Source organism: Ursus maritimus, unplaced genomic scaffold (assembly GCF_017311325.1).
Source record: "Ursus maritimus isolate PB19 unplaced genomic scaffold, ASM1731132v1 scaffold_2, whole genome shotgun sequence".
NCBI lineage: Eukaryota > Metazoa > Chordata > Mammalia > Carnivora > Ursidae > Ursus > Ursus maritimus.
In genome coordinates, this window is record NW_024424452.1 from 10,443,306 (window position 1) to 10,469,266 (window position 25,961).

General features: G+C 59.5%; 1 protein-coding gene across 5 annotated transcripts in view; it reads left to right on the plus strand.

The window, feature by feature from the left end:
- Nucleotides 1-1,045: 1,045 nt before the first annotated feature.
- The window catches only part of GTF2IRD1 (GTF2I repeat domain containing 1), a 69,164-nt gene continuing 44,248 nt past the window's right edge, over nt 1,046-25,961 (plus strand). For all 5 annotated transcript variants that reach the window (XM_040634964.1, XM_040634963.1, XM_040634965.1 and 2 more), the window contains exons 1-13: nt 1,046-1,196; nt 3,549-3,690; nt 6,158-6,313; nt 8,019-8,202; nt 8,699-9,009; nt 10,010-10,099; nt 11,993-12,076; nt 16,585-16,768; nt 19,032-19,057; nt 19,894-20,002; nt 20,961-20,998; nt 21,515-21,595; nt 22,147-22,236. In XM_040634964.1, coding sequence (XP_040490898.1) covers nt 1,074-1,196; nt 3,549-3,690; nt 6,158-6,313; nt 8,019-8,202; nt 8,699-9,009; nt 10,010-10,099; nt 11,993-12,076; nt 16,585-16,768; nt 19,032-19,057; nt 19,894-20,002; nt 20,961-20,998; nt 21,515-21,595; nt 22,147-22,236 — 1,618 coding nt within the window. In that variant the 5' untranslated portion in view covers nt 1,046-1,073. The remainder of the gene's footprint in view (nt 1,197-3,548; nt 3,691-6,157; nt 6,314-8,018; nt 8,203-8,698; nt 9,010-10,009; nt 10,100-11,992; nt 12,077-16,584; nt 16,769-19,031; nt 19,058-19,893; nt 20,003-20,960; nt 20,999-21,514; nt 21,596-22,146; nt 22,237-25,961) is intronic.

Consider the following 25,961-nt stretch of genomic DNA (forward strand, 5'->3'; position numbering starts at 1 on the left):
CTCTGGCACTGGGGCAGCCTGTGCGTGGCCCCCCGGACCTGTCTCCTAGGGTTCTGGTAGGGGAGGGGCAGGACGGCTCCGGAAGCGGGGGAGGCTGACCTTTGTGTCTGGTAGGTGGTGCAGGGGCAGCAGGCCTGTCCCCTGCCTGGGGGAGCCCTGACGTTGGGCCCTGGTCTGAGGGCGCCCCAGCAAGGGGAGGGCGCACCTCTGTCCTCCAGGAGCCTCATGACAACAGGACAAAGTCCCGTCTTGGGGCAACCCTGTCCTGAGATGAAGTGGCCTCCACTCTTTCTGAACCTCTGAGACGGGGGCTCCCAGTCCTCAGGGCAGTGGCCTTGCCCGTTACAGCTTGATAGAAGGCTGTGACGGAGGAGCCTGGGGACATGTGGGAGGCCGGCAAGGACACCTGACCGAGCCAGGGCGGGAAGGGGCAGGAGGTGGGGCCGTTGAGGGCATCCTCTCAGCAGAGGTGGTAATTAAAAGCTGAGTGGGCATTCGGCAGATGACAAAGGGGCCAGAAGGCCACTCGGGTCGGGGAGAGAGGAACCTATGACAGCTGGGAAGCCATGAAGGACGTGGGTATGTTTGGGGGGCGGTGATTCTTAGAGCACCCCGAGTATGGGGTGTGAAGGGGGAGTTGGATGAGGGGCAGGAGTCCGAGCTCACGTGGGCAGTAGGGAGCCATGGACGGTGTGTGAGCAAGGAAGAGCCATGGCCAGAGCTACGTGCAGGGGAGACTTGGCATTGAGGTACCAGGCAGACTGGTCATGGTACTGAGCTCAGCCCTGGAGTTGCAGATTTGGGGGCCGTGACACGGAGCGCACTCCTCAGTTACCCCGCCGCGTGCGCCCGTGCCTGCCCGGAACTGGGTGCAGGCTCCTCCCTGTCTCAGCCTGCCGGGGCTTTAATGCCTTCGTGCATGGAACCCCTTGGGGAAAGGGGAGGCCAGCCCTTGATTCATCCAACCAGGGAAGTAGAGGCGGCCCTGGGGGTCCGGGGGCCTGGCGGGGTTGGGGTGGCATCCGCGGAGTGCGTCACGCCCACCTCCGCTTCCTCCCTCCATCCAGGTGACCATGGCCTTGTTGGGGAAGCGCTGCGACATTCCCGCCAACGGCTGCGGGCCCGACCGCTGGAGCTCCGCCTTTACCCGCAAAGACGAGATCATCACCAGCCTCGTGTCTGCCTTAGATTCCATGGTGAGTGCCCCGGTCCGCCCTGGAGGAGCGGAAGTCCCGGCCTTTGTCAGCAGACGTCGGAGCTCGAGTCCCACCTCTGCCACCTCGGGGAGGGGGGCCTTCAGTCACCTGAGACTCACTGTCCCCATCTGCTTACATGGGGGGGGTGTTAGGGGGAAGGGAGGCTTGAGTGAGGCCCAAGGACATGAAAATCCAGCCCTGGAAATCAGCTCGGGCACTGGCCCTGGTCCCCTGGTCCCCTCAGCCCTCATCCTCATTTTGTCACCTTTTGCCATTCAGGTCCTATCCCTGGGAAGGTCATAGGTCTCCGTCCTATCGGGTTCCCCCCGAGGAAAGGATGTGTATGGTCAGTGACACATGAGAAACCTGTAATCCCCGATGTTAAAGCAAGACCTGTAACCACATCTCAGGACCGGGAGAGAGAAACGGGCCTCGTAAATTACTCCTCTGGCACCATTGCCTACATACCTAAGCCTGTAGTGGTTTATCCCAAATAATAATGTTATTTTCCTGGGGGAAAGTTCTGGGACAGAGGGTAGGGGGGTGTTGGAATCTGTCTGGCGTCCGTTAGCTGCACTTTTGCATGTTAGGGTGGTGAAGTTGAACTTCAGAGAGGGCAGCACCTTGCCCGGAGTCACACAGCATGACCAGTTTTGTGTTTTTTGGCTTTTTTTTTTTTTTTAAGATTTTATTTATTTGAGAGAGAGAGAGAGAGCACAAGTGCGTTGGGGAGCAGCAGAGGGAGAGGGAGAAACAGGCTCCCTGCCAAGCAGAGAGCCCGACACGGGGCTTGATCCCAGGACCCTGAGATCATGACCTGAGCTGAAGTCAGACACTTAACCAACTGAGCCACCCAGGTGCCCCGACAGAACTTTTCCATCCTCACAGAAAGTTCTGTTGGACAGCACTGCTCTAGAGGGCCTTACAGAGGCTCAGAGGAGGAGCAGTGCCCCCATAGCTTGCGGTGCATGGACGAGACATGCTCCCCTGTCCTTGGGTCCCTTTCTGGGTTTCCTGAGGGAGCCCAAGGGCGACACTGACCCTTGCTCAGTGGTGACTGGACTCTGGCATCCTCCAGGGCTGGGGGGGCCTGGGGCCTTGGGTGGTCTGCAGGGGGTATGGGGCCAGACCCTCTTCCAGGCCTTTCCTCCAAGCCCTGTTCTCTGTGCCTCTGGGGAAGTCAGTTCCCTGGAGAGTGACCACACAGGGAAATATCTCCTCTAGCTGCAATGGCCACACTCGTGTGTCGGGAACAACTGACTCTGTTTGTCTCCCTTGCTTGTTAACGTTCTATAGCATTGCCACGGGGAAAGTGAGCAGCGGGTTTTTATTTTAATTTTATCAGGAAATCAACACACACCCCTCACCATAGGAGATCCCAGGGGACAGGCCTGTCGGCTCTGCATTGTCCCCGGCTTCCTCAGCAGAGTGACTCTAGGCTGAAGCTGAGAGGCGTAATTATGGCCCAGAGAGGTTGAGGAACCTGCCCTAGGTCACACAGCAGCAGAACTAGGATGAGAAGCCAGACTTCCTGAATGCCAGCAGAGCACTACTGAACTGACATAAAAACCAGCATTTACGGGGCTCTGAAAGCATGCTGAGAGCTTTGCAGGCAGAGATCTTCTGCTGACCTAGGTTGGAGGGCTGAAATGCTGGTGGTCTTGGTCGCAGGGCCCCCGGTCTTAGGGCTTCCCATGCAGCGGGCCTGCCAATCCCTCAACTCTGGGGCTGCAAAAATGACCTCTCTGCTTATGGACCCACACGAGATACCCCGGTTTCGAGATTCCTTCCTGCCTGCCTCGCCTCGCTGAATCCCTACAACCAAGCCCACTGAAAGCCTGGGAGCTGGGCTGCTGGTCCCCATTCTGCAGATCAGGCCCGGAGAGGGGAGTGACATACATCACAGCAGAAGCAGCTGATGTGGGATTGAAACCTGGAGCTGCCCGAGCCTTGGTTCTCCTGGGGCGCCCCCCCCCACCTCCTCTCATTTAGGACTTTAAGAAAACTGGACAGGATTGTCCCTGGGGCTGGGGCCAAGTTTCAGGCAGGAAGTCCCGCTGGAGCAAGGAGGACCTGGGAGGAGAGCAGGGCAGAGGCCCTGTGACTTTGTTCTTCTCGGGGCTCCATGACCTGTCTTCTCCCTTGACCTTGGCCAAGCTTTGTCGGGGGATCATTCACGCCTTCCTCCTGCAGAATCTGACTGAGAACCGTGGAGGGGTGACCTCTCCCTGGAGCTGCTGGTGGGATCTCAGGCAGCTGGGAGCATCCATCCCACCCGCAAAACTGTCACTGGAGGTGTCCCCAAAGAGGGGGGACCTGCCCCTAGGCTCACATCCCTTGCTCCCCCTGCAGTGCTCAGCACTCTCCAAGCTGAATGCAGAGGTGGCCTGTGTCGCTGTGCATGATGAGAGCGCCTTCGTGGTGGGCACCGAGAAGGGGAGAATGTTCCTGAACGCACGGAAGGAGCTGCAGTCAGATTTCCTCAGGTTCTGCCGTGAGTACCCCAGGGCTCCAGTGGGTGGGGCCCGCGGTCCCCGAGGGCCGGAGCTCTGGTGCGTCTCTGGGTCCCCAGAGCAATACCAGGTGGCCGTGTGTCGGGGGCTGTGCAGGCGTCCCGATGTGGCATCGTCGGGGCGTGAGTCCTCCAGCAGCCCCTTGGTCAGTAGAGGCCGGCCAGACCCACACACATCCATGTGCTTGTTGACAGAAGGGGACACTGAGGCCCAGTGTTGTCCAGGTCCTGTGCGCCTCTGACACAGGGACTGGGTGCCCTTGCTCAGCTCACGCTTATTGAGCACCTGCTGTATGCAGCACCCTTCCCAATGCTAACTCAGTTATCCCGACGTCGACCCTGTGGGTAGGCACCGTTGTTATAGTAACGATCTCGGAGCCACCTCGTGGTGGCTCTTGGGGACGAAGTGACTGAGGACACATGCCGCACCAAGGAAATGCTTGATATCTCAAGTGGTTAGTGATGTTGTGATCACTAATGCTCTGGGCCAGGCCGCGTGCTGTTTACTTTCCCCAGCAGGCTCAGGAAACCGCACCTGTGTACGAGGGAGAAACTGAGGCACAGTGCGCATGAGCCACTTGCCCAGGGACACACAGCTGCCAAGTGATGGAGGCCAGGTTTCTGTGCTGAAACCCGTGCTCTTTCTGCTACACCCCTTCCGAATCGGGGAGGGGCAGCAGGACACCCCTCCCGCCCCCCTCCTGCCCTGGGAGCCCTGCCGGAGGGTCCTGGTCACTTGCAAAAGAGAACAGCACTCAAGAGCTGTGAGCCAGGAGCCCTGAAGCAGGGGGTCATTCTGAAGCCCCCAACTCCTCAACGCTACTGCTGGGGCCTTTAGACCCTCATAACCCAGCGCCTGCCTCTGTGTCGCCCCTCCCGGCATCCCTCATCCTCTACCCGGTGGCACGGGGCCGAGTCTAGCTCACCGGCTCTGTGCACATTCTCCCCTCTGCCTTTGTCCCTGCTGCCCCCCACCTGGGAGGCCCTCCCTCCTCTCCTGTGCTGGCAGACGCCTCGTCAGCCTCCGTGTTCACATTCTTCCTGCCCAGGGCTCATCTGTGCCCACCCCTAGTCGCCAACGCTCCCCCTACCCCCACCCCTGTGGTTGCTCCCCACACTGTGTCAGCTTCTCATGCCCTAAATTTCCATCCATGCTCCTGGTAAGTTCATCAGCCTCACCTTTGTGGTGGATTAGGTCCCGCAGGGTTAGGGACTGGCCTTCAGTGCTGAAGGCCAGCCCCCAAGCGGCCACTCGAGTCCACGAGTTGGGACTCCGAGCTCTTGGGGTTACGAGCAGGCCCTGAAGTCAGGCTTCTGGGGCTCCGTCCTGGCTCTGCCACCTGCCGGCTACTGGGCCTCAACGTCCTTGTCTGTGAAAGGGGAGGACAGTGCTACCCTCCTCGCGGGTCGATCTGAGGATTAAATCAACCTAATACAGGCGAACACAGTGCCCGACACTGGGTTCACACAGAGGAAATGCTAGCTGTTGTCCTTGGTGTTACTCACATCTGCATTACACGTGGGGTCTGGAGCCTGGCTCAGCCGTTTCGGGGAAAGCTGGCCCCCAGCACTGGGCGGATCGTCACTGGGATCCAGCTGCTTCCCCAGCCGCCTCCACCCCTACCCCCACTCAGCTCTCAGACCCTGTCCCCTCCCCGAGGTTGGGTGGGGGCTGGCCCAGGGAAGAGTAGACAGTGGCAGGGTCCTGTGGCCCCCAGTTGGCCAGACTGGGGCCTGGGGAAGGTGCACCTGGCTTCCCGAGCCCGGCAGAGCCGCTATTTATAGCCCCGGGAGCTCGGCTGGTTTATTTCAAGCTCCGCAGATCCTGGGAGAGGAGCAGGCGCCCAGCTGCGAGGGGGCCTCGGGGCCCTCCTCTTGTCCCCTTTCTGATGCAGTTTCTAGCATCTGCCTACCCAGGAGTCCACTGACACTCCCCGGGCCCCACCCTGGCCCAGCCTGGCAGGCACGCGCCTCATTGCAGCCCCTTGGCCCCCTGGTGGGGTCCCCATCATCTCCTCATTGGGCAGAGCAGAAAACTGGGGCCTCAACTGTTTAAGACAGCTTTAGTGTCAGAGCACAGAAAGGGGTACATGGAACATTGGTTCAGCCCCAGTTCTGAGCCAGGCCGGTTGGTCTTACGTGAGAGCCCACAGACTGAGGCCCAGAGAAGGAAGGGACTTGCCCAAGGTCACACAGCAAGGTAGAGGTGACCAGGATGAGACCCAAGCCCTGTGCTAGGCACTGGGAACTCGGAGATGACCAGCCCTGGCCCCGGGCTGGGGGTTGGGGCAGGGCTTGCTCACTCATCCATCCTTCCTTCCTTCCTTCCTTCCTAGTCCGTGGTGAGTGCCCCGCTGCGGGGTTCAGCACGGGGCAGGGATATCGCAGCTCACTGGGCAGGGGGTGACACAGGTGCTCATCCTGGCCCGGCGTGCTCTGTGTCCCATAGGAGGGGCCCCCTGGAAGGAGCCGGAGGCAGAGCATCCCAAGAAGGTGTTGCGGGGCGAGGGTGGCGGCCGGAGCGTCCCTCGGTCTTCCCTGGAGCACGGCTCGGACGTGTACCTTCTGCGGAAGATGGTAGACGAGCTGTTCGATGTTCTTTATAGTAAGATCCTTCCTCATTCCATTTGGGGCCCCCAGGCGGGTGGGAGCCCCAGTCCCCGCTCTGCTGAGGCAGCCCCTCCCTCATCTTGCATCCCCAGGCATGGCTCTTCTGCCCCAGTCCCGTTTCCTGAGCCGCCGTCCACACTTCCCCGGGCCCGCCCTGACACTGGTCACTGCCACCTGTCGCCTGGAACTGGCCCTGGGCTGGCCCTGGTCTCCTCGCCTCCAGGCCGGCTCCCTGCTGCCCCCACCTGTCCTGTGACCAAGGGCATCTTCCTAAAGCACAAGTCTGCCCAGGAAGCTCTTCTTTCCACGGCCTCAGGGGCTCTGCGTCGCCCTCCCCGCCGTGGCCGGTCCCTGCCCCCCTCCAGCCATGCTGCCCTGCCTCACAAAGCCGCTTCTTGTTCTCCGGCCCACTCTGGCTCCGTTTTGCACCTCGCCTCTGCACCGCTGTGCCTTTTGGGACTGCCTTCCCCTCTGTCTGGCAGACACCGTGTTATTCTCTAAGGCTCAGGCCTGGGAAGCCCCCGCTACTGGCTTAATGCCTCCTTTGGGCACCCGCTGTGCTCTGACCCCTCACTAGCCCAGTGCCCTCTAGGGCCGGGGTCTGTGCCTGCCCCTTCCGCCGTCCCCAGCGACAGCGGCAGATGTCCGCAGGGTGTTTATTGAATGACTGAATGAGAGCTAACTTAACTAGTTAGCCAAGTCCTTCCTCTGGGGGGTGGGGAGGCGGGCAGGCCTGGCCTCCCTCAGAAGTGTCCAGTTGCAGACTCTCTGGTCCAGTGGTAGCCGTCACAGTCTCTAGGGGACCTTGGGCAGTTCCCTTTGGTCCCTAAGGGTCCCAGCTATGGCTTTATTCCTTTCTGTACCGCAGCCTTTGGTTCTGTGGAGCAAAGGTCTAAGGCATTTCCTGCCGTCGGGAGGAAGAGGAGGCCTAGGTGGGATGGGAGGCCCAGGGGGGCACGCTGGTCACCCTGGAATGGGAGGACTTGTCACATGTGGTTGGCTTTGCCAGATACAGGGTTTGTGCCCACAGCCCCCTGCACCCCTGTCCACTCTGCCCTGCCCCACCCCCCACCCCGTTGCCCACCTCGGGTGGCATCTGAGGTGAGTGGCCTCTTTCTGGCTCCAGGAGGGGCTGCATTGTGGGAGTGACAACAGGCGTCCCTGATCCCAGGCCCCTTGGCCATCCCACCCCCTCCTTCCCCAGTCAGTCTCCCCTCCACTCACCCCTTCCTCATCCCCACCACCTTCTGTCTGTCTGCTTCCTCTCTGAATCTGCTCTTCCTGTTTCCTCTCCCCTCCCCCTCCTCCTCCCTTCCTCTCTGTGGCTCTTTCCCCTGTGGTCTCCCTGCTGCCCTCCTTTCTCCCTCCCCCATGTCTCCTCCTAACGCTCCTGCCCACAGCCCCGCGGCCTGCTCTCCCCTCCACCCGGGTGCCCGGAGAGGAGAGAATGGCGACGGAAGCCGGGAGCCCTGGCCCACACACAGAGGGGCCTGTGCCCAGCAGCCGCCCACCCCACTCAGCCTGCAGGGCCTTGTTCTGCGTGACTTTCACAGGGAAGGGGCCCATGGGGTCCAGTTTCCCGGGAACCCGGCACACAGGGAGTGACTCAACGTGGCCCCAGCTCCAGGGCACGCCCAGCCCCTGCCCCAGCCTGGCTGCCCTCTCATACTAGACCCTCTCCTTGACCCCCTTCCCCACAGGCGAGGCCCTGGGAAGGGCCAGCGTAGTACCCCTGCCCTACGAGAGGCTGCTCAGGGAGCCGGGGCTGCTGGCTGTGCAGGGGCTGCCCGAGGGCCTGGCCTTCCGGAGGCCGGTCGACTATGACCCCAAGGCCCTCATGGCCATCCTGGAGCATAGCCACCGGATCCGCTTCAAGCTCAAGAGGTGAGTGAGGCAGTCAGCCTGGGAGTGGGCCCAGAGCCTGGTGGCTGGACTGTGAGGGCCAGGCCAGGATGGGCCCGGGGTGGGGGGTGCGACCTGCTTCCATGCTGGCTCAGCCACCTGGGGCCACTTACCCAGTCACGGGGAGGGGACTTCAGACACCACGGGGGCCCCCAGTTGTAAAAGCTCCCAGGCTGGCGATGGAGGTGAGGCAGACCCCCAGGTATAGAGCATGATCTGAACAAGTGATGGGGGGTGGGGGGCATGGGGGTTGAAGGCCAGGGCCCAGCTCTTCCAGTGGCCCAGCCGTGTGGCCCTGGGCACATCACAACCCTGCCCCAGGCCTGCACCCCCACCTGTAAAATGGGGACCGGCTCCTGGCCTATGTACCTCACAGGCCGTCATGTTGTGCAGAGGCGGGCTGGGGCCGGGAAGAAGGAGCCACGACCGCCGGGCCAGGTGTATAAAGCTGTCACGTGTCCTTCTCTTGTCCACCCAGGCCGCTTGAGGATGGCGGGCGGGACTCGAAGGCCCTAGTGGAGCTGAACGGTGTCTCCCTGATAGCCAAGGGGTCTCGGGACTGCGGCCTGCATGGCCAGGCCCCCAAGGGGCCACCCCAGGACCTACCCCCCACCGCCACCTCCTCCTCTGTGGCCAGCTTCCTGTATAGCACTGCACTCCCTAACCACACCACGAGAGAGCTCAAGCAGGAGGCGCCCGCCTGCCCACTTGCCCCCAGCGACCTGGGTCTTGGCCGGCCTGGGCCTGAGCCCAAGGCCTCTGGTGCCCAAGACTTCCCCGACTGCTGTGGTAAGCTGCTGCTGGGGCCCCTGAGTCTGGGGGCGGGACAGAGTTCCCTCCTGTGGAGGCACCCTCCCTGGGCAGATGGGGGTGCCCAGCCCACGCCCCCCCCCCGCCTGCACCAAGCTGGAGGAGGCCTGTCGGGACAAGGGGCTGGGACAAGACCTCTGTGAACAGTATCATTGGCTTGGGACCAAGAGATGTTCGAGGGGGCGGAGTAAACAGGCTAATCAGTCACAAGCATTTAACGAGCACCTACGGCATACCCAGCCTGGATTAGGGATTCTGAAAGCATAAGAGAAGGGACAGCTGGGATGAGAAAGACTTGGGTTCCTATCGTGGCTTCTCTGTGTAGAGGCTGTGTGCCCCCACTCAAATCTCTACCTCCCTGATCCTCAGTTTCCCCAGCTTTAAAGTAGAGATGCCAGTAGGACCTCTCAGAAGGTTATCATCATGGTCAGATGACAGGGCAAGTTAGAAGTGCACATTCTCAGGCCCTGCCGCCATCCTGCTGCATCTGGAGCTTTGGGGGTGGCTGAGGGCCCAGCCGTCTGTGTTTAAGTCTGCCGCGTGGCTCTGATGGGTGCTCAAGTTTGAGAGCTGCTGTATTAGAGCAGAGTCCAGTGCTTGGTACACAGTAGGTGCTTATAAGTTGTACTTAACTGTTACGACAAGGAGAAAAAGGGACTTCCCTCCCCCCCTCCGCACCCCCTCTTCCCAGCAAATATTGGGCTGAGCAGCGGGATGGGACTTAGACACTTAAATAGGTGTCACCACCTGTCCTCAGACATCCTCATCCTGGCCTCCCTGATCTGCCGTTCGGAGAGCAGACTCCCATAAGGAGTGTCTCAGGCCTCTGGCAGGGAACTTGCCTTGAGTTTACGATCCTAGGGCTGAGTTCTGAGGTCTCCTTGATGGGTGAGACTGTCACCCCAGAGCCAGCGTCCATGCACCCAGGCCAGATCGGGGGGCCCACCTTGAACCTGTGCCTTTCCTCTCCCTTGTCCAGGACAGAAGCCCCCCGGGCCCGGTGGTCCTCTCATCCAGAACGTCCATGCCTCCAAACGCATCCTCTTCTCCATCGTCCATGACAAGTCAGGTAGGACGGTGCCCACAGCAGCGCCCCGACCAGAGCAGAGGTCCGGGGCTGGGGGTGGTGCATCCTGAAATGGCAATACGTCTGCTGGGTCTTTGTGAGAGAAAGGAGGGATGGCTCTGCACAAGGAACTTGTGAGTAAAACCAGAGTGTAGCAGTTAGGTGTTGCTGTGTAACAAACTGCCCCAGATTTAGCTTAAAACAGCAAGCGTTTACACATTATAGTGTGTGTGGCTCCAAAATTCAGGAGCAGCTTAGCTGGGTACTTCTGGCTCAGGATCTCTCTGTCATGAGGTTGGACTCAGGATGCCGGTAGGGGCTGCAGTCATCTGAAGGCTCGACTGGGGCTGAGGATCCACTCACGTGGTTGCTTGAGCGTCCTCGGGATGTGGTGGCTGGATTCCTCACATTAGCAAGCCACAAGAGAGTAGGGAGAAAGCCCCGTGTCTTTGATGATCTGTGTTGGAACTCATCGGTTCTGCCGTGTCCTACCCTTAAGAAGCCAGAAGCGAGCCAGTCCACACTCTCAGGGAGCGAGAGGAATTAAACTCCACCTCCTGACGACAGGAGGATCAAAAAATGATGTGGACAGATTTTAAAAGCACCTACAGCGTATTTAGGATTCGAGTGTACCAAAAGGGAGGACGCGAGACTGTCCAGCAGTTCTGCCTGGTGGGGGTCTTGGCCTCGCCTTCAGTGAGAGGCTCTTTAAGAAAACCTAGTGCCCTGAGATCAGAACGGAGACCCCCAGTGCCCCAAACAGGGTCCGTGCCTGGCAGGGAGGAGACCTGGGGATTCAGGTGTAGGGGCATCACGGGGGGCCATGGCGGGCAAGGGGTACCAGCTGCAGTGGAATCTTACTGGGTACTCGCTGGGTGATCTCAGGAGAGATACGCAGCCTCTCTGAGCCTGGTTTTCCTTCCTCCAAAATGGGAATACTGTCTCTGGTTTAAGAGATGTCAGGAGGGATTAAATAGGATATTCTGTAGAAAGTACTCAGCACAAATAAGCCCTTAATCAATTAAAGAAGGGGGACTCCTGGGGACCTCAGTCGGTGAAACATCTGCCTTCAGCTCAGGTCATGATCCCATGGTCCTGGGATCGAGTCCCGCATTGGGCTCCTTGCTCAGCTGGGAGCCTGCTTCTCCCTCTGCCTCTCCCTGCCGCTCCCCCTGCTTGTGCGTGTGCGCGCGCACGCTCTCTCTCTCTCTCTCTCTCAAATAAATAAAATCTTGTAAACAACAACAAAAATAGTCAAATAAAGTAAATAAATTAAAGATAGTATTTATAATGGTATTATAATAAGCCAGATGACGGCTCTAGTTATTAACAGTACACGGAGGCAGAGGCTTTGGTTTCGTGGAAGAGGCCGGCAGGGCTGAGGGCCTGAGGGAGGCCACAGGGCCAAGGCCGGGTAAGATCCCAGATGTACAAGGCACGAAGGGTTAGTGCCTTTGAGGTCAGGACTCGGCGGCTCCCTACTGAGGGAGCGCACCCTCAGACCTCCTGCCCGCCTGGGGCAGCAGACACCCAGGAGAGACAGGCCGAGGCTGCTGAATTGGCATGGCCCCCCGGGGGCCAACAGAGGCAAGAGGAGAAAGCGGGGGAGGGGGGCAGACCATCTGAGCACCCTGGATTTGGGTAGGGCTGCGTCCTGGAAGAGGCTGGGGTGTGTCAAGGGCCGAGATGGGAGGGAGCAGAAGAGCTGGGCCCCTCTGCGGGACTCTGGAGGAGAAAGCCCAGTGGCCTGCAGTGTGGCTGTCTCCGGGGCCCCGGGCCCAGCTAGGAGGGTCCAGTGGGGGGGCGGAGGAGGGCGCAGACGCTCATCGCGAGGGGGCCGGGCCGTGCGTTCCCTGCTCCGGCCCGCCCTCACTTGTGCCTCTTGTGTTTTGATAGAGAAGTGGGACGCCTTCATAAAGGAAACCGAGGACATCAACACGCTCCGGGAGTGCGTGCAGATCCTGTTTAACAGCAGATATGGTGAGTGGGCGGCGCGGCCCGCTGCGTGGCCCCAGCAGCGTGTTGAGCAGCTCATTACGTGGCAATCACTCGTGTTCCCTAACATGACAGCGGGAGCCATATGCTGGCACCCGCGCACCGGCAGCGCTCATGTCGTCTCCTGTCTGGGTAGGGGGCGGTTGTGTCAATATTTCCCTTCCAGACTTTTCCAGGGGGCGGAACTGATGGCAGAGCCCCAACCTTAGCTCACCTGTGGGAGGCGGGCAGGTCAGGGGCACCCTGCAGAGAAGACCCAGGAGAGTGGCCTCACGTACTTGCAAGTCCCTGTCCCCTGGCCTTTGTGCTCGGCCCTCTGCCTGGCGTGCCCTTTGTGTGTTTGGGGAGCAGGCTTCCACTTGTTCCTCGAGACCCAGCCTGGGCTGGGGGGGGGCCCTCAGGGCCCTGATGGGCTCCTCTTTGTTACACGTCCCGCATTTAGGACTGCGCCAGCCCTTCTGTGTCCCCAGCACCCAGGACTGCGCAGGGCCCAGAGCACATGTCAGCCCTCTCTGCACGTGGAGGGGGGGATAGCTGGGGCAGGTGTGTCCTCCCCGTGGTCCAGCTTCATGCTGCATGGTAAGCAAAGCCACTGGTTGGCTAGAAGGCAGGGTGGGGGCCACCAGGTGGTCTGTAAGACCTTCCTTCTCTGGGTGCTCGGACACTCCCTCACCCCCACCCCCACCATGCGCTCCTGCACCCATTCGCCTCGTCTCCCTGGCAGTCCTTGCTCCCTCTGCCTATATGGGGCTCCCCCTATAAGCTCCCCGTAAGCCCTGGTTGATGGATGGCCGCAGAATGGCCCTGGCTTGGGTGGGTGGCTTTCAGTCCCAGGGAGATGACACAAGTCCCCAAGATGCCCCCGTGAGCCCACGGGTGTGCCATCACGCACCACCCCCTGAATGGTGCAGCCCTGCTGTGGGGAAGTCCCTCTGCCCATGGGGCCAAGGGAGGAGAGGGACGATCGCCACCCAGGACTGCAGACGGAGAGGAGAGGCAGGGACCCTGGGAGCTCCCTGAACACGCATGGTCCACGAGGAGCACTGTGCTGGGAGTCCACCAGGAGGTATTGGCCGCCTCCCTCTCTAACCTTGACCTTCTCACCTTGTGCGGAAGGAACAGGGTGGGGCTTTACCCTCCTGTCCTCCTTCTCTCCCCTTCCCTCCTTCTCTCCTGTCTTCCTCTTCCTCCCTCCCCTCCTGCCTCGGTAAAGAAAACCCTCTCTCTAATACTTGTGACACTGGAAGAGGGGGTTTTCCACAGTAAGCAGATCTCCCTCTGGGTGTCCTACAGTTCAAGCCTGACACTGGCCACCCGGAGTGACACAGACCCCGCAGGTTAAGGGCTCGGTCCCACAAGACGGCCCCGTAGTTAGTGGGTCCCCGGGGCACCCACACTTCTGTCCAGCTTCGCTCCACATCCACAGTTCCTGCGACCCCCGCCTTGGGTGCGGACAGTCTGCTGTGAGGGCAGCTAGAACTCGGATGAGCTGTGAGATGACGAGGTACATAGGGTCTGGAGCGCACGACCTTCCGTCCTCGGTGGAGTTTGGGGTGCACCCTTCTGGCACAAGGATCCACCAACCCCAAAGCTCTCTGAAGCCCTTCATTTGGAGTTTTTACAGAGGTCCTCTTAAGTCGGCAGGATTGATTAAAATATCGTCCGCTGCTGATTAGCTCCATCTCGGCCACTTTCCCCTCCTGGGAGGTGGGGCTGAAAGTGCCAACCCTCTGCTCACGTGGTTGGTTGCCCCGGCAACCGGTCCCCATCCTGAGGGCGCTGGGGGCCCGCCCCTCATTATCATACACTCGGGTGGGTTGAAAGGGGCTTATTAGGAAAAACAGGACACTCCTCAGCCCCGTCACTCAGGAAATTGCCAGGGGTTTGGGAACTCTCAAGCCAGGAACCAGAGCTGAAGACCATACAGATACTATTTCTTAGGTCACCTGTCACACTTGCCCCCTGCCTTCTTTTCTCTTCTCACACATTTACTGGTTTGCTCGCTTTTATCAGTCAGGCATTTTAAGCCCCCAAGGCTGTGCTGGGCACTCAGGCCAGCGCTGGTTTCACGGTGCTCCAGCCGGTGCCTGGCGATGTGTGTATAGGTGTATGCAGTGGCATGCAGTAGGACGAGGTGGTATACAGTAGTACGCAGGGGTGGGGACCCTCGGAAAGACAGGACAGCTTTGAAGAAGGTGAGGTCTCCACAGGCTTGAGGAGTCACGGGGGGCTTCACGGAGGAGGTGCCCTTCGATCCGCACTGGGGCTTTGGTGGGCTGCTGTGGGTTAGGGTGGGGCTGAGCAGGGCTCTGGAGGCCTAGTGAGGAGTCTGGGATAGCCTGAGCACCTTTGACAACCTCTGGTGTGGTCTCTCTGGCTGACCCACTCCTCCCCTCCAGGCAGGTGCACACTGGTGAGCAGTAGGGGGAGGGGATCTGGGGAGGGCTGGCTCCGTGTGCCTTGCCTCCAGTCTTCTTGCCTGTTGCATACTCTGGATGTTTCCGGAACGCTGAGCCTTTTGCGGATGCCAGACCTTGGCCTCACCACATCCAAATCCAAAGAGGAGCGCTGGGCTTGGAGTGGTCCAAGCCCCTTCTCGGGCCCCTTCTCGGGCCCCTTCTCGGGCCACAGCTCCGTCTGAGCTTCCCCTGCAGCTGCTCTGGGGGGAAGGACGTTCCCCAGGAGGACTGGGGACGTCCCTGGGGGTGAGGACCTCATGTGGCAGCCTGAGGCATCCCGCAGACCCTGGACGAATGGATCCTGCTCCTGGGTCTGCCCTTCTGGCCACCAGCTCTGGGTGAAGTGGGCCGGCAATGGGGCTGGGGGTGCAGCAGGGGAAAAATAAAACAAAGAAGAAATGGGGGGATCCCCAGCCTTCAGGATGCCTCAAGAACATTGGCACCTGGGAGATGGTTGAGACTCTGCGAGGGACTGAGTCTCCTGCCTAGTGGTTGCTCTCTCCCCTTCTCAGGGGGCAGAGGCTGGAGGCCAGGTGGGGTCCCTTCCGTCCGCTGGGTGTCCTCGCGGCCGAAGAGACAGGCCCAGCAAATGACATGAACCTGAGTGGAGACGAATGCACATTGACTCGCCTCGCCGAAGCCATGGCTCACCGGCTGGGGCTGGGGGGTTGGGGAAGCAATGGTTTGACAGCTGTTGAGATTTCGAGGGTTTAATTTGACAACGAGCTAAGTGTGGCTTCACAGTAGGATCTGGCTGCCAAAGCCGCCGACGCAGACCTGGCTGCATCAACAGAAAAACAGTCTTGACGGTGCGCCAGGCAGGGCCCCAGGCAGCTCTGCCCTGTCCCGGCCAGGCTGTGGCTGCAGGGGAGGCCAGCTCAGGGCTGCCACTTGCTGGGACACAGGCAAAGCACCGTGTGGCCGGAGGAGCAAGGCCAGGGTGGGGAGGGGCCTGAGGAAGGGCCCGGGGACGTGGGACCCTCGGGGGAGTTTGGAGGGACGAGGCAGGAGGGAAGTGGACCACTAGCCCAGCTCAGGCCCCGGGGAAAACCAGGGACCCCAGAAAGTGCCATCCAGCACATAGTAGGTGCTCAAGAAGTACTTGGTACCTGAATGAGTGGGAACTTGGAAGGGGGTGGAAGTGAATAAGGTGGCCCGAGACCAAACCCAAGGGTCTGGAAGGAAGAAAGGAACAAGTCACCACTTCCTAAGCCCGGATTCTGTCTACACTGCTGTGGGCAAAGTTGTCCGCGTCTCGTTTCTGTCCCTGATGAGTGGGAGGAATGCCGGATGCCTCCCTGGAGGAAAGAGCACATCTGGGGGGTTAGAGGAGTCCTTCCGGGAGCCACCTCAGGCCTGGGAACTTCCTTCAGCCATTCATTCTCTCGCAGAGTGTGGAGAGCAGCTAGCCTGTGTCCCATCAGCTAGCCTGTGCCCCATCCTGTCTAGATCCCAGCTGTGGAGCAGTGCCTGCCCCCTGCTCCCGTGGAGCTGAGGCTCCAGACAGTGAACCAGCATACAGATGAATATGTTTCTAGTGTAAGGTCACAGTAAATGTGGGATGGACAACAGAGCTGGGTGTGCCACGGAGAGACGGAGGGGGCTGTTGTCGGCTGATGAGGTGACGTTGGAGGGGACCTTTAAATGGGGAAAGGGAGGAAGCGAAGTGTATGGTGATCTGGAAGAAGAGTGTCTCAGTAGCCAGAAGAGCATGTGCAAAGGCCCTGGGGTAGGTGTGTGTCTGGTCTATTAGGGAAGCAATAAGGAGGCTGGAGAGACCAGGGTGAGCAGAAGGGTGAAAGGAGGGACATCAGGTCAGATGTGACGGGGTCCCGGTCACATGGGGCCTCGTAAGCCCAGGTAGGACTTTGGCTGTCGCTGAGGGGGATGGGAGCCCGGGGGCAGTTTTCAAGAGGAAGCGCCATGTGCCGTGTGCCGGGGAGGGGGCGGGGGAAGGTCGTGGTGACCGCGGCCCTGGGGCCCCGCATGTCCCTCCGCTTCCGTCCGTGCTCAGCCTTGCCGTTGCCCTTCCAGCGGAAGCCCTGGGCCTGGACCACATGGTCCCCGTCCCCTACAGGAAGATTGCCTGTGACCCGGAGGCTGTGGAAATTGTGGGCATCCCGGATAAGATCCCCTTCAAGCGCCCCTGCACCTATGGGGTCCCCAAGCTCAAGCGGATCCTGGAGGAGCGACACAGCATCCACTTCATCATTAAGAGGTACAGGGTGGGGTGCGGGGCCCAGGCTCGGGGTGCCGGGGTGTCCGGGCTGGGCGGGGGGCGACAGCAGGTGTGAGGAGGGGCCCCCGGGAGGTGATGATGGTACCGGGCTAGAATGAATGGGTTCTGACTCGACCAAGAGAACAGGTGGGCCTGGGAGAGGGGTCGGGCTCCTTAACCTGCCAGCTGTGCGCGCCCCCCCTTCCTGGCCTCTCCTGAGGCCTGAACGGGAAACGGAGGCACCGTGGCTGGCTCCAGCGGGCCCTCCGTCAGGTCTTAGTGAAAGGTGTTTGAAGAAGAAGACCTGAGGCCTTCGAACTTTCCTGCCATCAGAAAGTAGCTCACCTGAGCTCAGGTGGGGCGGGCCGGCCTCTCCCCTTCACACCCCGCATCAGGCTGCCCTACCTGCCGGTGCCCGGACCGCCCTCCCTGTCCTCCCAGGCAGCTGGCTCCCCTGGCACAGGTGTGGGTGGGTGGGGGAAGGCAGAACACGATGCGTTCCATATCGGCAGCCCCCCCAGTGTGGCTGGGTTGGTGGGGGCAGAGGGGGAGGCTGCACTGCCCATCCCCCAGCCTCGCCTCCCGACTCCAGCAGGGAGTTTGCCCCCACAGCTGGTTGGACTCATGACCCAGTAAGCATCAGGGTCCCCAGGCAATGCCCACACTTCCCAGGATGCTTCCTCCTCGATGGCTAGAGATAGTGGGGTGGCCAGAGGCCATGGCGTCCAGCCCCCTGCCTCCAGGCAACATTGTGCTGGCCACTTCCCAGCCATCTGTCCGGGAGCCCTGTGAGGGTCCGCTCCCTGTGTGTGCGTGTACTCTCATGTGTGCTTGTTAGACTAAAGGAAGGACTGAGGGCAGGGACTGTGCTGGGCTCATCGCTGACTCCCCAGCACCTAGAACGGCCCCTGGTATGTGGTAGAGGCCCAGTGTGTATGTGGGGAATGAATGAGTGAATACATACTTGCCCAGGGGGGCAAGGAGACTGGGCACGGGCAGGGGCAGGGGCTGGGGATCCACTCTGAGAGCCCGGAGCTGTTCTCGAACGATGGGAAGGACCTCTACAGGGTTGCTGGAGGCCAGAGCGGGGCTGGGAGTTGTGGCGTGGGCAGCAAGCCCTGGAGGTGGGGGGACTCAGGAGGAGGACGTGGCATGGGCCTGGCCGGCATGGTGGGCAGAGGGAGAGAGGCGGCTGCATTCGGGGTGCATTCGAGCTCAGCCGTTTTTGCCAGTGGGTGGAATGTGGGATTGTGGAGGGGAGCACGGAGGCCAGGATCACCCCGTGTGTCTGAGTGTATGATTGGGGGAAGCAGGGGTGGGGTGGGGAGTTCACGTGGGGTGTGCTCAGAAACTCCAGAGAGAGGTCTGTGTTGGAGAGAAAAAAAAATCTGAGAGTTGTCGGCATGGGCCATGAAGGACTCATAGAGGTGAGAAAGGGGGTCCCCATTGAGAGGAGGAGGAGCTCCTCACCTGCTCCCCTGTGGCAATGGGGCCCCAACTGAGCCATCATTTGTGCCCTCACAACCCTGACCGTGGGGTCCCACTTGACAAATCCCTCTGGCGTGGAATTGAAATCAATCGTCAGGTAGTGCTTGCTGTTGTCTCGCTTAAATCTCTCTTGCTGCTGCCTGAGTCCGTTTCCTTCTGTTCACTCTTGGTAGGGGGACGGGGGGCTAGGCAGGAAGACAGCTGCAGGGACACCCCGATGAACCCATATGTGCCTGACCATGGTGTTTGGGTCCTCACCGTGGCTGACCTTGATCTCCCTCAGTCTAAACCATAGCTCGTTTAATTCTTCACTAGTATTTGCTGGGTGGCTCCTACAGGCCCAGCCCTTCACTGGGCTCTACTGAGGACTTCACAAACAGCAGAGTCCCCGCCTGTTCCTAGAGGGGGCGGGTGGAATCACTCCTGTGATGAGTCCAGGGCACGGGAGGACAACAGGTTTCCAGGTGTCGAGTCAGTGGTGTCTGAGCAGCAAGCCTGTGGGGCTTCCTGGAGGAGGAGGTTTTGGCATCAGGCAGATTGGATCTAAAGTCACTCAAAGCGTGATAACCTTGAATAGCGCCTCTCTTCTGAGCCTGTTCCCTCACTTGTAAAAATAAGGACAATGATGCGTTCAACTCCCCCTCCCCCAATTTTTCTCAACATAAAATGAGGCAACCAAGTGAGTGTCACCGAGGGGGCTTGGAGGCCTGTCCCTGAGCCTGGGGGGCCCCCTGGGCCACCATTGCTCTCACGCCAGTGTCTCCTCTCTCCTCAGGATGTTTGATGAGCGAATTTTCACAGGTACGTGTGGGGACCATCTAGTCCATTCTGAAACAGCCAAGTAGGTGCTACCATCACACAGGACCCTGGGGCGGGGAGGGAGCCTGGACACGGCTTCCGCATCCGGGGTAGACAGAGCCCCCAGCTCCCGGGTGCAGACAGGCCCCTTGGGAATAATGAAACTGACGTGTGCTGCACGCTAGCGTGCGTCCGGTGCTCTTCTAAGCTGTTCACCATTCATGGTGAGCCGTCCTAGGAAGCAGGTTCTGTTCTTGTTCCCGAAGCCCAGCTGGTCAGCAGTGAGCCTGGCCGCAAACCCAGGGCTCGGGGCCCCAACCAGTGGGCAGCACGCCTGCCAGGAGGAAGAGTCCGGCTCTGCCTGGGGCAGCCAAGGGAGCACAGATCTTGGGGTGCGACAAAGCTGGGTTCCGATTCTGGCCCTACTTCTCACCAGCTTTGTGACCTTGGCCAGTCATGTGGGCCTCAGTTTCCACATCTGTGAAATGGGGGGTAATAAGAGTTCCTGGGATAATTACATGAGAGAATGGTTTTGTAGTTTGGCCTTGGGGGCAACTTGGCCTTTTTCCCGAGGGCTCCCTCAGCTTTAGTAGTGAACGTGAGGTCAGGACAGTCATTTCTGGCTGCTCCTTCCTCCTGCAATCCTCCCAGACCCTGGCCTCCTCTGGCACCGGGGCCTACATTCCTTCTCTACCCAGGACCCATTCCCGGCTTGGCAGGGGCCAACCATATGCAAGGGGTGTCCCCAAGAGCCTCCCACAGGCCGCTGCCCAGGTGCCCCACAGGCAGGCGGAGACTGGAGGGCCTTGGCCCTGACCTTTACCTTCCTTTCCACCCAGGGAACAAGTTTACCAAAGACCCCACGAAGCTGGAGCCCGCCAGCCCGCCGGAGGATACCTCTGCAGAGATCTCCCGTGCGGCTGTCCTTGACCTGCCCGGGACTGCTCGGTAAGGCCCCCCACCCCAGCTCCTGGCTCCCCGCCTCCCCGACTCTGGGCTGGTGGTGTTACCTGCAGGGAGGAGCAAGGCCTGGGGCTGGTCAGAGGGTGCTGCGCCCAGCGTCTCCTGATACCCCACACCCTGTGTGGGCACAGGGTTGTTCCACACAGACACCCCCTCCCCCTACATACACCCCCTTGAGTCCTCACCCCACCGTGGGCCAGGGAGAATCCCAAGGGACAGAGAACAGAGGCTCTGCCGATTTTCTTTCCGCCTGGAGAGCTCTCTCGCCCCTCCAGGATCTAGCCAGATGTCGTCTGGTCTCTCAGAAGCCTTCCCTGGCACCCAGGCTAGGTCAGGCGTCTGCCCTGCGTGTCCACAAGGCCCCGCACTCAGCTTGTGGCCTGGGCACCACCATCTGCCAGTGCCCCCCACCCAGGCTCTACGCTCCTAGGGGCCAGGGATGGCCCATTCGTTCCAGAATCACCACGTCCAGCCCAGGCCTTCCCCACAGTACTCTGAATTCACTGAACCATCCGTCCAGGGGCCCTGCCCCCATTTGCTCCCCACCCCTTTCCAGACCTCTGTAGCCCCTCCAGGCTGGTGGTCCCTCAGCGCTCCATCCCCCTCCAGCAAGCGCGGATCGACCCTCACTGTGCTAAGTTGTGGGGCTCTCACACTGGTCCCACCCAGGCCTCGGGAGCTCCCAGCTGGTGGGAAAGGTGGATGCCCAGACCGTTCACCCCAGGATAGCGAGCGGCATCTTGGCTGGGATGGCGGGTGACTGCTGCCCTGGGAGACCCTGCGCTGGACCGCTGTCCCGTAGGGAGGACTGTCCTGTGGGGATGGGAGTGAATGAGGTCAGGGGCGCGGCGGGGACAGCCACCATGGGCTCCCTGGAGGACTGCCTGGAGGAGAAAGCTAGGGCTGATGCCATGTCGCTTCTCGGCCTCCTTCCTTCTCACAGGTCAGACAAGAACGGTGTCTCTGAAGACTGTGGGCCAGGTGAGGAGGAGCAGGATACACTGTGTGTCCTGGGGAGAGAGGGCCTCCACCAGCACCCCCTTCCTCCCCTCCCAGCAGCCTTGGGGAGGATGCGAGCTTAGCCCGTGAGCCTAGAATATTAATGAATTACCCTGCCCATTCCTGCCCCCCACCCCCAGGCCTCAGAGCATGCTGGGAGCTCACTGGGGCGCTGGAGGGGCAGGTGGGATGTGGGTGACATTATGGGGGAGTCAGGACACCTGGATTCCGGCATCACCCCTGTTTCCCAGCATGTCTGCAGCACCCGGCTTCCCTCTGTGAGCCTCTGTTGCCAGGCCTATAAATTAAAGATACCAGGACAGGACTCAGGGCCTGCCTGACCCTCCACTCCTGGGCTGGGCAGGAGCGCGGGACCAGCATGACTTTTCCTGGAGTGTTACTAATAAATCGCAGACGTAAGAATGTTCTAGAATGGTTTGCCTTGCCCGGCCAAGCTCATGCCCACACGTAACTGGATCCCTCATTCCCTTCTCACAGGAACTTCTGGGGAGCTGAGTGGGCTGAGGCCCATTAAAATGGAGCCAGAAGATCTAGATATTATTCAGGTCACCGTCCCAGGTAAGGCCCAGGTGGCCAAAGGGCTGCCCTACTGCCCCACGTGAACTCCCAGAAGCTCCTGCTCCTAGACCAGCCAGAACCACCCACCATGTCCCCTCCTGGGCTATCCCCTCTGTCTCCTGAGGGCCAAGAAGGGGTCTCCAGTTTGGTCCCTATATGGCATGTGCTTTCTGAGCTGTGTCTCCCCTCTGGGCTGGCCCCCCACCCTCAGCCCTCCCACTCAGGCCTGGCTCCCTGGGATTCATAAGGCAGGAGGGAGGAGAAGAAAAAATGTGGGAATAGGAGGGTCTGAGTTTGACTGCAGACTTGGAAGCCCCCAAGCCTCCATCTCCACATCTGTGAAAAAGAGGGGGTACTTGGTCCCTGGAGGCTCAGAGACACTCCCCCCCCCAGCCTGGCCTCTGGCACAGCTGGTCACTAAAGCTGTCCTCCCAGTTCCAGGGCACAGTTTCCTGAAGGGTCCTGCTCTGCGGGCATACGGGGCCGGGGGTCCCTGAGGGACCATGACGGGGTGGGACAGGCAGAAGATGCTGTTGTCATTTTGTCTCCAGACCCTTCACCCACGTCTGAGGAAATGACAGACTCAATGCCTGGGCATCTGCCCTCAGAAGATTCTGGTTACGGGATGGAGATGCTAACTGGTAAGAAGTGGGCTGGGGACCCACCTCCCTGGGGCGTAATGGGGAGAGGGGTGGGCCAGGAAGCCCCCAGAGAAAACCCAGTGTGTGCCTGACTCCCTGCACAGGCTAGGTTCCTCTCTGGAGACTTGAAGTAAGCCTTGGTTTATATTAAGTTTGGCTTCTTCATCTTTCCCAGGAGCCCCCATGTGAATTAACTTGTTCATTTGTTCAACAACTATTTACTGGGCAGCTACTATGTGCCAGGAGGTCCTGTGCGAGGTGCTGGGGACAGAGCAGTATACCAAACACACCAAGGTCCCCATGCTCCCAGCGTGGGGAGACAGAGAGTAAGCAAATCAATAGGTAAAATAGAAAGTCAGATGGTGGTAAGTGCAGTGGGGGGCACAAAGCCAAAAGGGGGAAGTGTGAGGGGCAGGGGTGTGATGGTTATTACAGGACTTGGGTGGTCAGAGAGGACCTCACCGAGAAAGGGACTTTGGAGCAAAGACCTGAAGGAGGTGGGAGCCAGTGGATGGCAGGAAAGAGCTTTCCAGGAGATGGGAATATCATGTGCAAAGGCCCTGAGGTGCGTTGTCCAAGGAGAAGCAAGGTGGCCTGCATGGCTGGCGCAGAGTGAGGTGGGGAGGGTGAAGTCAGGGAGGTAGGTGTTGGTGTGGGTTGTGCAGGGCAAGTACGTCAAAGGAAAGAGTGGGGGCTTGACTCTGAGGAGACAGAGACGTCTTCATGGGGGGTGGGTGGAGCTAAGGAGCGACATTTTAACAGTGTTTACTCTGACCATGGGGTTGAGGATGAGCTGCAGGGGAATGAGGACAAAGGCAGAAACAGACTATTAGGATATTCTAGCCGAGAGGACTGGTCCGGCAGGTCGATAGCAGCGTGTAGGGGTTCAATAGGTTTTGTGTTTTTACTTCATTTTGGAAATGTTCAAAAACATGCAAAATTGGAAATAGTAGTGTAATGAATCTCGTGCGACCAACTCCCATCTCTGACCGTTATCAACAGATGTTCTGTATTTATTATAGATAATAAAAGTAAGACTTATTAGGTAAGGTTTTTCATTTTATTATTTTTCTAAAGATTATTTATTTGAAAGGGAGAGTGCGAGCAAGAGCGGGAGCAGGGGTGGAGGGAGAGGGAGAGAGAGAATCTCAAGCAGACGCAGACTCCCCGCTGAGCGCAGAGCCCAACGCGGGGCTCGATCCCAGGACCCTGCGATCATGACCTGAGCCAAAATCAAGAGTTGGGTGCTCAACCGACTGAGCCCCCAGGTGCCCCCAGGTGAAGTTTTTTAGAAGTTGGTTATTGTGGGGTGCCTGGGTGGCGCAGTCGTTAAGCGTCTGCCTTCGGCTCAGGGCGTGATCCTGGCGTTCTGGGATCGAGCCCCACGTCAGGCTCCTCTGCTGGGAGCCTGCTTCTTCCTCTCCCACTCCCCCTGCTTGTGTTCCCTCTCTCGCTGGCTGTCTCTGTCAAATAAATAAATAAAATCTTAAAAAAAAAAAAGTTGGTTATCGCAAAGACAAATAGTATGTAAAGTGTAGGACACAGGGTTCGCAGATATGCCAGAAAATATGTTAGTACTCAAATAATTCAGATTTGGAAAGCTTTGTAATAAAGGGTGCAGGGCCAGGCCGCGAAACGCAAAGAAGGGGACCAGGCTGGCTCTTGTTTTGTTTCCCATGTGTGCGATGTCCAGTGTGGGCTTGACTGGGAGCGGAAGGCGGGGGTGCCTACGGATGCCATGCAAAAGCATATAGCAGGGGGCATTTAAATGACCAGCGCAGGGGCGGCGCCTGGTACCGGCTCAGCTGGTGGAGTGTGCGACTCTTGGTCCCGGGGTTGTGAGTTCGAGCCCCACGTGGGGCATAGAGATTACTTGAAAACGGCAAAATGAAATAAATGAACAGGGCAAAGAGGTCTCAGAAATGTAACGTTCAACGTGAAAAGCAACTGCAAAGGGTATGGACGACACAGCATTGACGTACGTTTGGAAACATCGAAACAGTGTTGGTTAATGTTTTATTAAAAAATCAGGTGCAAAAAATGGCAAAATGCTAACCTACTCATTCCGGCTGGTGGGTACACAGGTGTTTGTTACAATACTCTTCTGCGTGCTTTTCTGCACTTCAGAAATTCTTCCCCCGATCAAAAATAGACACATAACTAGAAAAACATAAGGTTTCCCGCAGGCCCAGGCGGGTGATGCCGTGTTCTTTGGCGACGGAATTAAAGCAGAGCGTCTCTGCTCCTCGTCCGCTTCCATCTTCTCTGTCGGGGGAATGGTCTGGAAACGGGAGCGCGTGAAAGGACCGGGGAGTCCTGCTCAGTGAGGCAATAGGCAGGGTCTGCAGCGCGGCTTTGGGCACCTGTCGATCTCCAGCTTCTGAGCAATTGGATCCCAGGCAGATAACCTCTAAGACCCCCTGTCCACAGCACTGGAGAGGTCCTGGGGGACAGAAGACGAGCCGGCCACGGAAAACAGACTTCCAGAGGAGGGTTTGTCCAAACCCCAGACGGGTGGAGCACATGCCCGTCCCGGGCTCAGTTCTGAAGCCGATTTCCATGCGGACGACTGAACCATGAGAAGGGACCCAGTGTGGGCTCATTCATGAGGACCGGGTCGGCTCGTGGGACACCAGGATCTGGGGCCGATCGTGGGCCAGCTAAGGAAGTAGGGTGGCACGGGGACCCCAGCCTTCTCCTGGGGGAGCTTTCCCATGGTGTCCTGGGGGGCTTGGTCCTTCCTCTCATATTTATCGGTCAGTTGGGCAAAGTAGTTCAGGCATAAGATTACGCAGTTGGCGGACACCTCGGGAGAGAATGGGCGGTGCAGCGGGAATGACGTTCCCGGTGGCCCTCAGAGACCGGAACGCTGGGCTGGAACCCACAGGAAGAATTCACAGCCTAAGGACACGTGTCACATGGGTAGGTTCCCCAGGGAACAGACTCTGAGCTGCGTCTAATGGGTATTAGGGGCTGCCCTTGGGCTCAGCATCTAAGTAAGAAAGAGGGGGAGTGGGAGCATGGGGGGCCGAGAGGGAGGTAGAGGCAGGATGCGACCCCACCGACAGCCTCTGCCGTCCCCACGGGAAACTCTGCGGCCAGAATGGCCCCTTGGCTTTGTTTCAGGTTGGCCTGGGATATCCTCAATCAGTCGTGGGATGGGGGTCGCCCCAGAAGGACTATCCTTTGAGGGGCAACTGGTGCAGGCTGCCAGCCGGCCACACTCCCTGCTGCTGGGTCCACACGCATGTCCTAGAAGGGGACCGGGGTGGTGCATCCCAGTGTCCGCCGTAACACGGATGGATGACCGCACGCAAAAAAAAGAGACAGCAAGCAACGCAAACACGCACAGCCTCAGGGAAACGAAAAGGGGGCATCTGTTCTGCACCCCTTAATCAGGCGGAACCTTTGTTGAGCGTGTTGGGAAATGGGTGCCCCTCTGGTACTGGAAGGGGTACAGCTTGGCGAGTGGCTTTTTCAAGAAATTGGTCAGCCTGGCGAGCCGTGAAAAGAAGCACCCCCAGGGGTTCTGGGGGCCCGGTCCTAGGAAACGATCTGGAACACGGACAGCGTCTTCTGCACGGAGATGTTCGCGGCCGTGTTACTGGTGACGGTGAAGAAGTGGATAGAGCCAGCCCAACTGGCGGGGACTTGTTGGTGGCATCCTCCTGATGGACTGTCAGCGGCCACCAAAAATAGGCAGCCGGGGGGGGGGGGGGGACGGG